The sequence below is a fragment of the Prenolepis imparis genome, unplaced genomic scaffold (genome assembly GCF_030444845.1).
Source record: "Prenolepis imparis isolate NDT839.2.m4 unplaced genomic scaffold, iyPreImpa1.0 SCAF_12, whole genome shotgun sequence".
Lineage (NCBI taxonomy): Eukaryota > Metazoa > Arthropoda > Insecta > Hymenoptera > Formicidae > Prenolepis > Prenolepis imparis.
Window position 1 is genome coordinate 2576598 of NW_028141170.1, and position 19132 is coordinate 2595729.

Below are 19132 nucleotides of genomic sequence, written 5' to 3' on the forward strand. Positions count from 1 at the left end.
CTTGAAAAATTATTTAATTCAAGATGTTCACATAATACATAATTAAAAAATTATTTATTATTTTTTCACGAATAAATTTATCAAGAAATATTAAATATACTTTCTTAAATATAATTTCTTTCTCAATTTAATATTTAACATATTTGTTGATATAATTAATAATGTTAATTCCAACTTGAATAACTTTAACAATAAAAAAATAATAAAGATTTCTTTTAATTTATAGTACACACAATATTCGTTTGTTCTATCACTATTTTTTTTCTTGACTTTCTCACTTTTAACTTTTTCTTTACCTAAAATTTTACTTAATTTATAACTCTGAATTTTATAATTTTTATACAATTTATACAATCTATACAATTATACACAGTATGTACATCATATAAAATCTAATTTATTGATCATCATCCCACTGGTACTCGCTTTCATTTCCGTTTTTATTTCGTTCTTGTTGATATAATTAATCTACGACGCTCGGCACTTTGTATTGAAAAATTTTTGTTATTTGAAATAATAGTCTAAATAGTGATAGCAAGAACACACGTTCTGTTTTAACGATGTTACATTTGTTATTTTCGACATAAGAGAAATATTTTCAGCTGCGGCAATTCTTCAGCGTGGATTAGGCGATAATCCACGAAAATCGATTTACCAGAGCCTACAAAAAGTGATTTTTAAGATACCGACTAGGATGCATTTTATCTTGAGATTTCGAGAAATCATTAAACAATACTGTGATTTAATAAGCGGAAATAATTCGAGAAAAATACTCTCTGCTTAAATTCTTTTTGTTTTTATTTATTTAATATATACTAAATTTTTGGAGAGAAATATCTTTGGACTGGTTCTAACAATCGTAAATTACATCTTGTAATTAATTTCTTAAACTGTCTTGAAAGCGTTGTGCAGCATTATTCATTCCCAAGTCAGTCTAAACTGTGCAGACAAATAAGTAATAAATCATTAATATCATATGTGTATCACGAATAATATATATCATATAAGAAAAATATTAAGTTTTTTTTAAAAATATGTGTTAAAATTCTCCAATATAATGGATAAATTTGCCTAAGATTGCCTAAAGATTATTTCGGGATAAATTGTTCTGAGCAAAAAATAGCTTTTCCTTTGCATTCTATGAGAGATTACGTCGCGCTGACTTCGAGAATCGATAATTAATTTCCGATGGCTCTTTCGCGTTCTTTCGACAGTTACTGTTTGCGATAGGGATTGCGAGCCTTGCGGTGACCTGTCAGGGGGTGCAAGCGGAGGAGATGGATTTGTTGCACAGCTGTGTACACTGCTTAATGTAGGAGGTACCGGGCTCGGAAATTACTTTTGTGCTGGTTAAGGTGAATCCCTAAATCCGAAAGCTAACTATGATTTGCTCGTTTTTTAGTCAAAGTGATTAACGCCCATCGAATTGCGCGATAATGAAAATTATTAGCGGATTGTACATATTACTAAATATTGATGATCCGGTAGTAATTCTCATTTTTTGACGCTTTCGCTCATTCTCTTAGATTTTAATTTTATCTAGTTTGTAATTTTGATTTAACCCTTAAATAAAATCTCCTCTGATCTTCTGTCGCATATATATAATTCGCTCTATCTGCACACGAGAGATGCGGAATATTAAATTATATAAGTATTTTAAAGCATATAGATTAATTATTTATTAGACGATTAATGTATCACGGAGGGCTTATCCTTCCTTTTATTTATTCGATCCGAATTATGTATTAATTATACATTAAACGTCTAATAAATAAATATCTATACTTAAAATATCTGGATAATTTAATATCCCGCGTATATGTATATAGAGTATCCGGTAAAATAATCACCGTAATAATTGTATAATATATACAGGTATATTTACCATGTTAAATCATGTCATTATTTTCCATCGTAAGCGATTCGTAATTCACGAAATTGCTGTCAGTTTCATCTTCTTCTAATTTACCCACGCCCATTGGTATTTTTTCTTTTGAAATATCATATTCTTCACCGAGTTGTCTGTATGTCTGTGCGCGGTTTTCCAAGATTTCTTTAATGATCTCTGTAAAAAATTGTGCGGTTAAGTTATTATATATAAATTGATCTATAGCTATTATCGCAAAAATAAATCTCTGTCCAGTCTATTTTACTCTGACATTTCAAATGATAATTGAGAAAGGATAAATATATTTTTGCCGGTTTACTTTCAGATCAGCCTTACCCATTAATAATTCTCTACTCTCGATCATGTTGCCCATCTCCTTTTTAACTTCCTTCATCAACCACGGCATAAAACCTTCTTCGACATCTGCAACAAATCATATTCGCGGCATTTTAATAATTATAGATAAAATAAAGAATAAAATAATCAGGGACGAAAAGAAACTTAATCAAAAGATAGACTCGACAAATAAAGAGAAATTAAGAAACCTTTAGAGTTAACAAATTCAGAAAAAGTAGTCAGTGTTTCTTGCGAGCTCACGAACCGGCCTTGATTTCGTCCAATAAGTAGCCAGACATTTTCAGGCCTTCCAGAACTGCAGGTAAAAGTTCAGCAATGTATCCCGTTAATAATACCGCCGCCGCGACTCGTTCCTCGGTTTCCTGTTGAGTCTTCATCGCTTCTTCGTGTTGTTTCAGGCGTCGATCCTGAAACGAATCGTTAAACAGATTTGCTTTTTAATCTTTTCATATACGTCGCGCGCGATATACGTCTTTCATACCTATGATAATTAAAAAAAAATAAGCGAGATATTAAAAGATCGAAGAATGCCGAGATATTAAAAATGCAAGAAAATAATACCTTCTCTTCTCTACGTCTCCTCTCCTTTTCCGCCAATCGTTGCTCTTCAGCTTTCTCAGCAGCGCGTAGTTCATGGAATCTTCTCTGCTGTTCCTTGAGAGTAGCTATTTCCTCTTCTTCTAAAACCTCGATTAGGGATTGCTCGATAGTCTTGCCTACTAACACCTCGAGAATCGGTTGAACTTCAGTGTCATAATCGAAGAGCTAATATCATAAGAGGAAATATCATAGTATACACAAATACTGTGTTCTATAAAACTAGTATCGTGATAAAACATTAAGTACATACTTCTCCGGGTTCAATTTGAGTACAAACGTCTTGACCAATCTTGCCAGGATAATAACTTGGTGGTTCCGGTCTTTCCAAAAAGTAATCGGTTTGCGTGGCTACTTCGGATTCGTCCGGCTTTTCGGCCAGCTTAAATATAATGTCAATATTAAAATTTGAATTTATGCTTTGTCGTATCGAGAAATAATAATTAATTGTCATAACGAAAAAGAGATATACGAATTTTAATTAACCTCCTCGAGAAAGATGTCGGTTTGCACTGGTTCGTGCTTTCTCCCAGGAACCGGAGGAGGTGAACCCGTCCTCGCAACGAGTGCTCTGCAAGCTTGCATCTGAGCACGTTTCCTCGCCAAGTGTCTTCGTCTCGCTTCCGTTTGCCTCGCTGCTATCGATTGTTCCCCATCGATCTAGATGAACATGCGAATTTAATGAAAAAAGTTACCATTCTTTTACCTTGAAAGATACCCGTAGAATACTCACTAGAGCAGGAACGGGAGCGAATGTACTTCCGCGAGCCACGCGACGGTCAAACATGATGTTCCCGAAAGGAACCGATTGTTCCCTGAAAAATAACGATCGATTATAGTGAAACGCGGTTCTTAACGGTCACCAAACAAATCTGAGAAAAGCTCAGGTCAGTTTAACGTGCTGAGTAATGATTGCTGCAAGACCGGTCACTCTTGAGCAAACATCGACAAATTTTGCAATAATATAAGTTTGAAATCGTAATATTCATAATAATTTTAATATATCTAATTTTCCATTAATCGTCTATATTTTTGAATTATATTAATTTATTTCAATTTATTTGGATTATCAAATTTTGAAAATTTAAATATTTCGCCAATCTTTTGATTGAACCATTTTTTATTTAATTTACGAGTCAAGATATATAATAATACGAAATCCAACTGCTCTCTCGACTATTGTCTCGACGAATATACTAACTATATATATTTATATAAAATAAAATAATTAAAAGATTATGTCACGCTATGCAGCAAATTATAAATATAATAAAGAAATGATTTTTAAATATATACGCAAACTGTTATTAAAAATTATATACGTGACAGGTACATTTGCCTACTCGCATTTAATGAAGCATGGGTTTTAATCACATAGTAATAAAATATCGATGGTGTCTACGACCCTGCTGCACGCAAATGTTTCCGATAACAATCATGACAATGTCCATCGCAAGCATAGTGAAATTTATTATATATTGATGACATACTTTTAAGTCTGTAAATATTATACGTAGATCAACCTAAATAGACATGCGCACAGCACGTATATTTAGGTTGATCTACGTATATTTATCAGACTTGCGATAACTTCTTAAAAGAGCACAAATTGCTTTTTTACATTTATAGCAAAAAGCAATTATTAATATATTCATCTTTTAATCAAAAAGATGTTAAAATTATTCTAGAGTAAAATCGATCATTTTTTGTTTGGAAAATAACGTAATCCTATCGATGTATTTATGTTAGTACAATATAATAGTTATGAAAAACCTTCCGGTAGTAAAAGGTAAATAAAAGGGAAATAATATTTCCGTTCTACGAGTATTTAAGAATGTGGTGCATCTCGAGCGACAATAAGAGAGAGATAACTCGAATGCGACCGCAAGCGCATGAGAATAAATCGAGCCGACGAGAAGAAAAAAAAGCGGGGAGAAAGCAGCTGCTATTAAATAAAAGATCAGTGATAAGTGTAGTGCCACTTGGTATAAGGTGTTTTCGTTACCCGCGGAGTCTCGGCAGCATATTCATCATGCCCTCGATCGGTGCCAACTTTTTTGGTAAAGCTCGCGGCGTCTGCGGGAATCTGCTAGAAAAACAATTCCCGCTCTTCTTATACTTTTCCTCCTCTCGAAGTGCCTCTCGTCATTTTTCATTCACGCGCTTCAATCGAGCTTTCATCGTTGCTTTTTAAGTCATCGCGTGTTCATATTATACGCATATACGTTTATTGAGAAGACGGTGAAATCTTTTCGCACACTTCTTTCGGCCGGTTTCTTTCGACTGATCGATTATATTTCAGCAACATCTACGTTGTCTTGGACATCGAATTTTCGGCGGGGATGATATGAAACGAACGTAAGATTCGATATCGCGATTTGCATCTGCGGAAAGGTTCGAGGTCGTATTACCGCACGTTTGTAAACTAAATTCAGTGAACGGAAGGAAACTCTTCAGGGTCAATAATTATTAATTTTAAACTGATAAAATTTTTTTCGTATTAAAACATAATTCTACTTAAGAAGATATTTGAAAGGAAAGAATAATCCTTTTATTTTATATAATATATAACTTTATAGAAAATATTGAGATAAAAATGTTTCTCTGAATAAAAGCGTTTTGCGGAATAAGAGAGCATAATGAATTCCGCTCCTATAAATTTTACCCTGACTGATAGTAAAAGGACGTAAGTCACGATATGTTAATTGAACAGCCGGGGGACCACGGCTATGTCTATAACGCGACCGTGTTACGTCACCTTACGTCACTTACGGAGGTTCACTCCTCTTGAATCTTCTTGTCCGCTCGTCTAAGGTCGAGGCCGTGGCGATGGTAGTGGCGTTCATCATGCCAAGGGAGAAGTCCACGGTAGCCTTGAGGGCGGCCGGACATCTGGCATTATGACTATTGTGACGTACCTCCGGTCTTTTGGCCAGCGACACCAGCGGCCTGAATCTGCCCTTAAACGGGCATCCGTCCGCCACATCTTCGTCGTTTTCGTTGGACGCGATACCGAGCAGAGCCGCCACTTCCGGCGGAGGCATCAGAAATTCTCCTGTCTTTACGGTCGTGATGAACGGCTTTTTCTGTGGCGGGATCGATTTCTTGGGCGATCTGCGCCCTTGCTCGGCCTCGGTTTGCTCCTGTATCTTTTTCAATTTCGCATTGAGTACTTCGTTGAAGTCCTCCGTTGATAGGATGACGCTGGGCTTAATAGGCGGTCTTTCCTCGTTTAAATTATCCTGACTCTTGCTCTGATTCTTGTTCTTCAGAGGATTGGCTTGATTCGATTGTAGACTAGCCAAGACCAGATGTTCGTTGGATTTGCTGATCCGTCTACGGTTGTAGAGATCATCCTTCATCGTATTTTTCATGTTCTTGAGATTGGTGAACCGCGGCGCGTTCATTCCGTCGTCCTCATTGATGTGTAGGAGCGGCAAACTCGAGTCCAGGCCATCCTTTTGTAGGATCGTGAAGGCCGGCGGATCCTTCGTCCCATGATCGAAAGATCCCGCGTCCGTCGACGGCGCCAAAGCCGAAATACCGGCTGGCATCCTTCTAATTTTTTCAGATGTTCGATTGCGCGACGAACATTGTGAATCGATCGAAGACAAACAAATTTACGTGACGTGTTTTGCCTTTCAAGCGTGGTTTCCCTTTAAAATTTCAAAAATGACTTCTTATTCGAGTAACTTTATTTGTTTGACGAAGGGAGATGTGCATCTCGAAAATCTTGGCTAAAGCAATTATGATCCATTGATCGCTTATTGATCATTTTCGCGAAGTGAAAACATAGTAAAGTTCACGCAAGCGTGATATTCGCAATTATTTCTTGAATTATTCACCGACAAAGTCACGATATCTAGCTATAACCAATTTGGTTTAATTGCAAAATATGAGCAGTAATTTCGCGATACTTAACACTCACGGCGAAAAAATATGTTTGTACTAATTTTGACAAAATAATATATAAAAAAAAGATAAAGATTTTTTTTTGTGCAAATATTATTTGAATGGTTAAATACGTGACAAGATATTACAAAAAGCACACAATGTTATTATCAAGAAAAATTATTTTGCTTTAAACAACTTCTATTTTTATTATTATTTAACCAATTTTAATTTTCGAATTTGCATCATTTTTCTATAAATAACAGACGCGTTTATTATGTAAATTGTATCGCGCTTTTATCGTTATATGAATAGATTATTTTTGCGTATTTATATGTAGCATATGAAAGTTACAACTCTCTCCGAAATTATATATTTTATTATTATTGATCTCAATATCCTTGTCAATCGGTTTGCATTAATACGTACTGTGCGAAATTTGCGCCAAATCGGCGATTTTGCTGGTCGCGGAAGATCGAGGAAGGAAAATGTAGTCGTTCGTCGAGTACGGTCGCGACATTACTGACCATTTCGCGGGGGAGTTCAGAGACTGGACAATGTCCTTAGAATCGACCGATATAGGCCGCAGTCAGGTTGCACATACATATATATTCTCGCTTCGTGTGACCGGCCACTCAATAATGCTGACCACCGTGAATGTTGCGCATGCTTAAGTTCCACCGACAGAGGGTAGAATACGGTTGGAGTTTTGCCACACTCGCCTAGGGAACCTGACCGGGAACTTTGCAAACCTTAGCAACACTTCAAGGTGAAACTTCGCGTATTTGATCGCGTCGGTTTATCGCGAAGCGATAGCGACTCAACTTATACGTTGAATCACGATTTAGATGATTAAAATATGCGCAATTCTTAATTTTTTTTAAATAAAAAATATTATATATACGCATGTGTATATGTCACATTGAAAAAATTGCTCACAAATAATCTCTTGATGAGATTTCTTATTTTTTTAAATTCCCTCGAAGATATAACTGATTAAGCTTTGCTTCGTAGCTGTAATAAGAATATGCATGCGATCGAACGATAGGTGGAAAATGAATTATGAGATGAGTAAGGCATTTTGTTATCACGCGATTTAATGCAAATAATGTGCATGAAAAATAAGATTTACAGTATGAATATATAGATTATATTTTATGTAACAATATCACGCTTGTAATATAATTTTTGCAATTATATTAAATTATAATTGCAGTTTTTCAAAACAAGTATACATATAATCATACATAAAGTACAATTACATCGTAACTTTATGTATGATTATATGTATCGCAATAATTTGTAATGGGGTTTCGTGTTTCTCGAAGATATATCCGACATTTTACGTAGGGCTTATTAATCTAACTATAAGATCTATTCTCAGTAACAAAGTTAGTTGAGTGGTACTTTTTGGGGAAAGATCTCGTACAGAGATTGTCGTTTATATGAATTCTACACGAATAGCATAACTTTTTCTTTCTCTCTTACGTTCTATCGTAATATCCAGATTTATGATGAAGTATTCTTATCAATAAAGCTTTTGACATATTACAAGAAAATATTGATCTAACGAATTGACCAAAATTCAAATAATGATAAGAAAAATTTGACAACATAGAAGTTTGTTGCTGGGTTCGTGAGCGGTGTAATCGTTTTTTCGTCCTTGCATGAGCGTAATTGCCTGATTGATCGATTTATACTCGAATAGTGCCACAAATAGTGACCCACGGCTATTGTATTTACGATTGTCAATAGTATTTTATCATACGTTATTGCTTCATCAGTTTCTAAAATAGAAATTACTGTATGTTTCAAAATTATCTTTTATATCTTAAAATTTGCCTTTTCTGCGCTAATTGATCAAGCAAATAAAACATTTTTCAATTTTATTTAAAAAGTTATTTTGAAATTAATCGCTGTTGAATTTCTACTATATTTTGCATTAATACATTATGTGTAGCAAATATGTGAAATTTCACCGTATTTTGTATTAATATTAATATGCTGCGGATATCCTTGAAGAAATTTCTTACTGGTTTCTCGCGCTTTGCGTGAAACGCGTCACGTGCAATTATAAACTTAAAAAGTCAATATTTGCTGTTAGAAAAATGATAAAATAAGTAGGACATTTTTACGTGCATATAGTTTAACTATAAGTAGCCTTTTTTTTTATTTTTCTAGTCCACTTAAATTATAGTTTTATATTCAACGTCACGATTTTTCACGATAACAACATTTATCGATCTTTTAATTAATTAAGAAAGAATTGATGTTTTCGTTTAAAGCAGCTTTATGTAGGTCTTTATTGTTAATTCATGTTCGATTGTTTCCTCCGAATGCAACATAAAGCGTGCGCTTCTTTATTCTAATCAATATCATTCGCAAGTCATATTTTATTATGCGAAGGGCTAAATATAGTACCTAGCCAACAGTCAGAGAAACTGTTGTTTAACAGAATAGTGCTGTGCACTGACTTTATAAAACTTTACAGAATGGTAAAGTGGGTCACTTTTGTGTTAGTTTCATGATGACATATTCATATAAATAATTTTTCAGCTTATCATGTATAGTTTTATTTGTCTAATATTTTTCAAATCAATAGTGAGAGTTAATAATAAATTTATTAACATTAAACAATTTATAAAAAAGCTATAAATGCAAAATTCGAAAGTTTAAAATTGTATTTAAAAGGCTAATTTTCTTTTCAAGAGTTTTTATTTTCACAAAAATATTGTCCTCAATCGTCAGTACGAGATTTTTGCGGAAGGGCTATTTTTACAGCATAACTATATTTTGATATGGAAGTGAAAATCGCGTGAAGCGAGTGCATAGTACATCATACTTTGTATTCTTCCGTGTACGATAATCAACGATAAAATCAACTGCTACTGCGGTCATTCCCTTTTCGTCTATAAGCGCAGTAATGTATTAAATAGCTGTTGCATTATCAATGTGCTGTGCTTTTCCGCTTATCGATATTCTTCTTTTGGTTTTAGAGAATAGAGAGAGAAGAGAGAGAAAAAGTATACTTTTAATAATTTTCTTGGAATAGATAAATTGTCAAAATTTATTCTATAATGGAAAAATTAACAAAATTATTATCCATAGTAATAATGATAGCTAATTTTCTTTAATGAGATCACTTGAAACAAGTTTATTGTGTGAGAGCAGTGAAAATTTTCTGATTGCCCTACAGCATTAATGTTTGAGAAATATAAAGAGTGAAAGAAAAACCAATAATAGACTAGAGAAATAGAGTGACTCTACTTTTAATATGTATCTGTATGTCTTTTGTGTAAAGTTGAAAGTTCACACACTTTCGTATAAGCTTAGCACAATGTTAAATATGTAGCATGTTTTATGTAAAGAGGCGAACACAATCTGTTTTCCGTTATCGTACGTCTGTTTCGATGTTCATTAATTCAGGGAATGATTAGGGCGGATTACAATTTGCGCAAGTTCGTTTAATAGATAGGATAGTTTACAAGAATATCGTACACTCGTTACGTCGACAATAACGTGAAAATATAACGTGCAATGTATCAATATAAAAAGTTTTTTTTATTGTTTTTTATTAATTGCTAAGTGGGGGGGCTTGCGCAATTATCAGTAGCATGTGCAATTATGATTTTCGTTACGTTATCTCTTCGGAAACAATTTAAGTTGCTCGATAATAAAGATTAGGAAATATTTCTGGTATATCCTATTTAAATAGTAATCTTTTATTCATCAGTTATATATGGTCCAATAAAAGATAAGCATACAATATTTTTTCCTAATACTTTTTTTGTGAAAAAATCACATTTATAAGTTCTTAAAAGCTTAGATAAGTTTGTTGATGTTTACTAAGAAATTTTTCAGGTTGCAACAAAATTCCTCGTTAGGTAAAGAACGCGCAACATTACGTAATGTTAATTGTACTTACATCGGAGGACTTCTGTACTTCTTTTGAATGTGTAATATCGCCCTCGGGCTCTTCACGAAAGTGTAGGTCTCCTTTCTTTCGCATGTATCGAGGGGTATATTGTAAGATTGCAATCCACGACTGCACATCCGACATTGTTCCGTCACCGTTCTTGTAGCCATTGTTATTTATTTTACACGATTTAATTGCGTAGAAATTTTATTCTGGAAATCGTCGCGCGGCTTCGAGCCTTTTATGAGATAACCCGACTTCTCAGGGCGGATCCCATTCATTACTAATTGTAAGCTCTTACATCTGTTGCTATAGAAACGGATCAATTCTGAAATTCCTTTTATTGACATAGCGACTTGCAGTTTTCCGTATCTAAGGTACGCAATCCTTAAATTCTCATGATTCAGTTTTATTTAGAATGCAAATTAGATTTTTGAATTATTATTTATACAAGGATATAATATTTTAGTCAAATTTTTCTCAATTAAAATTATATACATGTATATGTAATTAAATTATGATATTTATATCTTGATTTGTGTATAAATATTATTTTTTGTATTTTTTCTTAATGTAACAGAAGTGTAATCTAGTAATACAAACCTAATTTAATATTACAATATTAGGAATATTTTTTAATATATGTAACATTTTAAATATTCTTAATTTTATTTAATTTTATAGTATATATTAAAACATTATTTAACTAAAAAAATGTATTACTTTTTTATCGGTACAGATTTAACTATTCTAGGAAAAGTTGATTTCTACCAGGAAGACAGTCTGTCAAATTAATACCTATACTAGATACGACATACGACTAAATCGATATTTATATCGGGTGAGACTTTTCTACTTTATCGAGTTAGGCACAGAGTTGCGTCTATTGCCAATAGGTGCTTTGTTAAGTGATAAACGTTAAATGATAAATATTAATTGAATATTAATTAAATAAAAATATATAATATTAAAAATATTTTTTAACTTTGTAAATAATTTCATATAATAAAACTGTTAATATTATATAATATAGTTTAATACAATACAGTTTAAATAAATATTTTTTTAAGAAATAAAATCAAAAATTTAATAAATTAATTAAATAAATTAAATAAATTATATAAATTTTTTTTCTGAGATTAATGTTAATTTTCAGTTTAAGAATAAATATAATTGACAGTGAGATTAAATTGAGATTTGTAATAACCATCTACATGCATAAAAATCTAGAGTATTTTAGAAGAATATTATCTTATCATAATTTAATTACATTTCCGAAAATTTTTGGAACGTTCTGTCAAATTCTAAAAATTTAATTAAATGCAAAAATTATGTTATTAAAGTTAATACGAAGTCGTGTCATTAAAATAGCATCATGATTCAATTCATCAAAGATACTATTCACGGGGAGATGTAATGACGTTTCTCTTGATGGCGAAGAGCCCATCGAGGAGACGCAGCCCGCCGAAGAAGTAGTAGAAGAGAAGAAGGAAGTGTGGGCGTAGGGAGGTGGTAGTTCGATTTGGGAAAGAAAGAGGAAGAGGGCAGAGATTTTGGCACCCTGCTGTGCCTCCTAATTGCCTCGCCTTCCTTGCCTCGACAACGTCCACGTCCAGCACGCCCTTGAACCCTCTCGTGGGTCCACGTAAGGCCCCTAAAAGCCCACCGAGTCTTGATTCTTCTTTCCTTTCTCTTCCTCCTCCTCCCTCATCTATCGTATCGCTTCCTCCGACTACAGTCTCTTCTTCTTTCTCTTCACTCAGAACGCTGAATAAGCAACATCATCTATCACACTGTGCGAAACGATATATTTGTTTTGTCGGACCTTTTTAATTATTTATAACCAGCCCACGAGCGGAATCTTCCGGGACCTATCTCGAGAAATTTTTGCTGCTTTTAAGGCATTCGGAAATTCTGGGGAAAATTGAGATCGCGCACCGTCTAACGATTAAGTTTTCATTCCTGTCTGGCTATTTATATCGATACTAATCAGCCATATGGTATTAACCAGCTTTGTTTTGTAAAAGAATTTATATGACAATAGAGTGTATAACATGTTTATTAAATTGTTATAAACAATTCTTATATTGATTGCTACATTCTTCTAAAATTAAAAATTTCAGAAGAATTTTTTGTGATTTATGTTTTGAATATTATTTTGCCCCATTTTATGATACATAAATTTATTCTATAATTTTCCTCTTACAATATTTAACTTCAGAACTAACATATTTCTTTATATATTAATATATCGGTATAAATGTAAATAATGAATGACTAGTAATGGTCTCATAATACATTATCAACAAAATTTATAATTGCGCACATATTCAATGGTTTACACCGGCAATTGATTGAGCGTTAATGATAAATACGGCGCTGCGTAAAGTGCACATAATTTCGTGAAATTATGTAAAGTGCATTATTTCGAGCATAAAAAAAATCGAGATTCCACGAGAAAAGACTTTGCACATACGGGCAAAGGACGAGGTATGATTATCCCTATGGAATGTCAGTGTCGGGATTCCTGATGAAATTCGATCTCGGTATTGGAACCACCAGATAATGACTAGGAAGTCTGGAGGCGTGGTAATGAGGGTTGGCCCGGGGCCCCGAGGGGCCCGAAAGAAAGGAAGAAGAGAGAAAGAGAAAGAGAGAATGTAGCGCAGCGCGTTCGTGGTCCCTTTTTCGTGTCTCTCCTCTTTCTCTATTTTCCGTTCGCGTTCTTCTCTCTGGGCCCGTGTCCACATAAGATACGAGCGAAGGAGCGAGCGAGCGCAAGTGGCCGGGCCCGCCAGTTTTCTAGCTGGTCTAGCTGGGTGATAAATTACGGTTGAGATATCGGCACCTCCTCCTGTCCATTCGTCAGGGGTACGTAACGTTGCTCCGTTTAAAAGACAACTACACCATCCCCTTCCTTAGAGCCGTTCGAAGCACGTTTGCCATCCTTCAGGTCTCTCATTCTTCTTCTTAACCCACTTCGTCTTCTTTGGCAGTCTCATCTCGTTGAGGCTGACTCGAGATAAGACATCAATCTTGCGCGCCGCGAATTAGCACCAGCCGCGATTATCGCGCTCGGTACAATTCGCAGGTAGAAACATATTCGATTTACTCGAATGTTATCCGAAAAGATGTGCATTGTAAAAAAAGTATAAGTAATATAAAAATAATATATATTTTTCTCTTTTTAGCAATAATTAAAGCATGTTCTTATGGAACCTACATAATTTTGACAGAAAATATTAGATATTAAATATTGAAGAAAAATATTATTTGTTTTTTTCTTAAATTTAATATATATGTAAATGATAATACAATAATATATAAAATAATTTATAATAAACGGTTCATATATTAAGATATAAGAATCTAGAGTAAAAACTTCGTTTTCGCATATCAGCTTCGTATATCTGATTAAAACATGACTTTTGTTGTCATCAGAAAGTCAAAATATTTTTGGAGCCTCGTCGTTGCACACAAACACGGTTAATTGGAGAACTGGGACGAACCCCGACGAATCGGTCCAAGCCCGCATTTGCATTTGCACCGGTACGGTACAATATTTTGACGCGGTGTGAAAACGAACTGCTGTTTGTTTTACCGCGATGTAGCCGATTGTTCGCGCGAAGGTAAACAGATCAAGCAGGTCGAACAAACGAGACGGAAGTGTGCCCTGCTCGTGGCGCAACCCTCGTCTTTGCCACCCGGGCGATCTCGTTTACAACGATAGTTTCCACCTTTACCCGTTGTCTTCCATTTTGGTCTCATTCTTGCTTCCTCTTGCTCCTTTTCTCTTCTCGTCCTTTCTTTTCCTTGACCGTACGCCCCTTGCAGAACGAACCTTTGCATTCCTCGAAAGCGGTAGATCGCGCGCACGTTCCAGCTCGAATTTGAAAAAAGGACGATCTAATGCTACGGACAATGTTAACTGATGAGCGGGGAACTGGACCTGTTGTAAGGACAATGTTAGGGTAAGAAAACAGTGGGGAAAAAACAATGGGTGCCCATTAGTATCTACCTGGATCTCTGGGGACTCTATCGTTGCTTCTTCTTCTGCTATATATCCCCTTTCGCTTTTCTTACATTCGATATCTGTGTCCTGGTTTTTCTCTCGCTCTATTGCCGAAATTACATTGTAAGGAAGGTTTGTCTTAACATATCTTTATTTGTGATTTTTATATATTTGGTTCTCTTGGGCGGCTTGATGTTTTCGACGTTCTTGTCTTATAATTTTTCTTCGAGTTGTCTTCCAAAGTTTCTTCTCACTTTTTTTTTGCAATGAATAGTCATCCGCATGAAATTTTCGCATGAAATTTGTTGAATTAGCATCATTTTTATAAAATAAAAATTTAATTTATATAATCAAAAATTTAATATTTAATATATTAATGATATCACACGGAACAAAAAAAATGCATCTCTTATCGAAAAAAATTGTTTAAAAAAATGTTTTTATGAGATTAACAAGAGATAGTTATATATTTATTATAGAAAATTTTGGTCTAGTCGATGTGATTTTGATAATCCCGACGAGTTATGGAAGAGCATCTCCAAATGGGATGGGCGACGAAATTTATGAGAAAGTTGACGCGACGCGGCTATTGTTTAAGAGTTAAAAGGATCTTCGGTGTTGCGCTTAAGCAAATGAAATCTCGGCTTAAGATGTTGCCCGCCAATTTTGACGCGGAATTATTATGGAGGAAATCCAACGGTGTCGATTAATGCAATATTTCGTGATACTCTGATGTCTATAGTGTCAGTTCTTTTCTTGCGATCGAAACTTATAAGACATATTGAAAATTCACATTTATGCTGTACAATATTTAATTTTATTCTTAGCTATTAAAAAATTTTTTTTACATACGTGCATGTATTTAGACGTATTTTCAGAAGGTTTTCTTATCAATCAAACAATTCTATCTATGCCGAAGACGCGTTGTTCACAAAAATGTATGTTTATTAATGGATTTTTTGTTCTTGAATATTTAGCATGAGTCAGTTATTTACATAAAACAGAACTTTGTATTCTGTGTAAACGCATTTTTTTTTGAACTGCCAATCAGTAGTCTGAAGTATAAAATTTATTGCTTATAACTTTAGCGAGTGATAAAAATGTAACAGATGTTTATTGCTTCTCGTTTATTTTAACATTTAACTATAATTTAATTATTGATTGTACAATAATGAAATGACAACTACATTTGCACCAATGTGTGTCATGGTTATACAAATCCATCTCCCATGCTTTTTTAAAAACGATTTCGCGTCACATGTCTAGCCGCGTTCTCTTTAGAGGTTTCTAAAAGGCACCTGGTGGCGCCGATGATATATCGTTTAACCGCAGTAGGAGTCTCATGGAAAGCCATTGATCGATTTTGAAAATTTCATTCTGGCCGAGCCTCTTTACGAGCATCAAAAGGGCCCGAATATTCTAAACACCGGATGCTATTTTTGTTCTCGGAACACGCTACTTTTCAATGATTCGCTGATCGCTAATATAATGAATATACCATGTTAAAGAAAAAAAAATATTTTGCATCGAAGGCGAAGAAAGGCGGAAGACTCGACTCATGACTACGCAGGGTCGTACCAAAATAGACTAGGTAGATAATGTCCGACAGATAACGGTCACTAGATAAAGCCATGACTGACGTACGATGTACGTGCGCTTAGCGAAAAATTGATAGTCCTCGAAAAGTGAGCTTAAACATTTTCCATCGCTCGACTGCGCTCGAGCGTAGTTTATTATACATGCGGACTAGTAGTTTGCGGTTAAATTTAACGCATTTCTCTAAGTACGTAATAGTTTATTCGAGAATTAATATATAGTCCAACATATAGTCGAGAAGTATTTCTTTCATTAAGAAAGGTATTTTTTTACTGCAAAAAATCTCCGAAATGGATAATGACTATCTTCGAATGTTGAGATAAAAAAAAAAACATATTCGATCCATTTATCTCATTTAAAATGATTGTTGCTTTAAAGGCAACGACGTTCGTGAATTACGCAACAGGAGATTAATAATCTTTACGAGAGATTACTTTGTATCGAAGAAGTTCCCAGACTCGCGGAAAACGTGAAATGGTAACAAACAGATAATGCCTAGGAAACACGTTGAATTCTGTAACAGACACGGAGCGGTTCGCCTTGCATAAGTGATCCCGCGGAATTCGACGAACGTCAGATCCCGTTGGGTTTCATTTCGCTCGTGTATCTCCTTCCCTCGCGATTTCTCACGATCTTTTCCCCCCGTGATCGACCTGACCCACGAAGAAGATTAGATACCTCCGTCGTGTCTCCGAAAGCCCGCAGCACGCAACGGACAATCCACTTTTGTCATTGCATCGTCGATTCCACCTTCGGCAGCAGCAGGATCGGTTTCCTCGATCGTATCGTATCGGTGTTGTCAGTCGAGTATCGTGGCAGCATAAAACGTGCTCGCTTTGAGGCACGTTGAGCAGCCTCACGCCGAAATGCACTTAATCGCCAGACATCCTTCTTCAGATATTTTATTTTATTTTATTAACGATTTTGGGGAGGGTATAAAACCGCAAGACTGACATGAGTGTTTTAAGCGATTGCTTTCTGACGTGCGACGTCAGATTACTTATTTTCTGAACGCATAGCGCGCAATGCTTCTTCTTTCTTTCTCTTTTTCTGAAAAATGTTTTCATCTAAAAGATTGCTATGTTTTGTAAAATTGCTGCAAAAGACACTTGCTTTTAAATTTTTGTAACTTTTTGAATTGATATTTTCTTGCGTTCATCACGAAAAAATTACAAAGCGGATGCCTTTTGCATAGCAATTTCATAAAACATAATAATTTTTTAGATGATAAATACAACGTTAAAAAAGCAAACATTATCTTTTATCAAGCAAAAAGTATCGTATTTTATAATTGAATTTTTTCCCGTTAAGTTTTTCATTAATAGAATTGAAGTATAGGCCTTAAATTAGCGGAGCTAGGTATAAATAAGCTGTATTATTAATTGAAAGTTTGCCGGCATTTAATCATAAAAAATATGACGGATAATATAATTTCCCCCACAATTAGATCCGGCGTCAAAGATAATTTTGATTCATACTGAGACTGATGAAAAGACAGCCTCGAATATATGTTCCATTCTCGAGTGGGTTGGATCCACTAATGGAACGAAGAAGGGCGTTTATCACTGGCCTTATCACACATTTGACGGGCGCGCATGTCGTCTCTGTGGTAGGTGCGATTTCCGACGCGCGGCATCGCACCTGTACGATCGTTTTTCTCCCTGCGGGGTGCAACAACGTGGGCTGAACTTTTCCGGTTTTACGCGTCACGCCGTGACGTTGCTTTATCCGTGAAGGAAAACACGGATAACTTGTGCGTCGGTGATGCTGATGCCGCGACATCGCACCCTCGGAGCGTTAAAACTGACGGACAGGTATATCGCCGTAGAGCGTGTTATTAAAATTAATCGAATCTCTCACCGGTCTCTCTCTCTCTCTCTCTCTCTCTCTCTCTTTCTGTCTCTTTCTCTTTTCGTGACAGATTATTAAAATATTAAGCGCGCTCGCGCGAGTTGCTTAACGTAACGCGTATTCAAGTGCATCATTATTCATTTTTATTAATTTCGTTATGTCATTTCTGGGTTTCATATACGTCGTTTATAAGATTTATGTCCGTGAGGATCTCTGTTTTACTGATCATAATAATTAGGTTAAATTAAGTATTTAATTTTTTCTTTGGATTTTACTTAAAAATGTATGTAATGTATGATTTATATTATAATACAAAACTATAAGCAAATACTTAAATAATACAACGTGTGAGATTTCTCTCTCGAGTTTCCGCAACACGCGCAAAATATTGTCGACGGGGAAAAGAAATCTGAACAATAACGGGTGTCTTTGTTTCCACCGAAGGCAATTAACATGGGGGCAGTTCTTGTAGAACAACGGATCGCGTGCAAGCGGCACATTCATTATATCTGTCGCTAGCTTGCAAGTTGTACGTGACACGACATACGGGGCACGATCTCGGCAAGATGGTAGCCGTGGTCCCGAGGGATGGAGTGTGGAAGAGGTTCTCTCTCTTTTTCGGGGACCAACAATAAGTAAGTATCCTCGATCGGCGCGAGATAACGGAAGCGGCGCGTAGATCATGTACCACGATCGCGATGGTGGCCGGATAGGGTCACTCGCGTTTTGTTCTTTCGGCGATGAGAGCAAGGATCAGATAATCCTGTCGAGAGTGGCGGACGCACAGGGAAAGCAGAAAGAAAAAAAAAGAAAAAAAATATCCCGAGACTCTCCGCTCTCTGCAGCCGATGATTCCGGAAAGCGAGAGATCGGCACATTCGCCGTCAACCTGTCCGCTTTTGTCTTTCGCCTGTGTTCTTCGTCACAGGTAAAACGCACGCTACCATCCTGCCACGATCTTGTCCTCTTGATGAAAAATGGATTTTCGCCATCGTCTCACGGCCGTACGTGCCATAAATAGTTA

At 35.3% G+C, this 19132-nt stretch overlaps 1 protein-coding gene across 3 annotated transcripts; it reads right to left on the minus strand.

Annotated features, from left to right (window-relative positions):
- Nucleotides 1-806: 806 nt before the first annotated feature.
- Nucleotides 807-7270, minus strand: Rsph3 (Radial spoke head protein 3). Of its 3 annotated transcripts, XM_083051745.1 has the most exons (11): nt 7163-7270; nt 5615-6498; nt 4848-4928; nt 3576-3657; nt 3329-3502; nt 3096-3224; nt 2807-3010; nt 2490-2652; nt 2225-2311; nt 1886-2065; nt 807-939 (listed from the first exon to the last, which is right to left on the minus strand). In XM_083051745.1, exons 2-10 carry the CDS (start codon nt 6394-6396, stop codon nt 1890-1892), a joined length of 1878 nt encoding a protein of 625 aa, XP_082907871.1. In that variant the 5' UTR covers nt 6397-6498; nt 7163-7270; the 3' UTR covers nt 807-939; nt 1886-1889. The 3 variants fall into 3 exon arrangements, with proteins under 3 accessions (XP_082907871.1, XP_082907872.1, XP_082907874.1); XM_083051746.1 differs by lacking the exon at nt 4848-4928; XM_083051748.1 differs by lacking the exons at nt 807-939; nt 1886-2065 and having other exon boundaries at nt 2226-2311; nt 2434-2652.
- Nucleotides 7271-19132: the final 11862 nt, after the last annotated feature.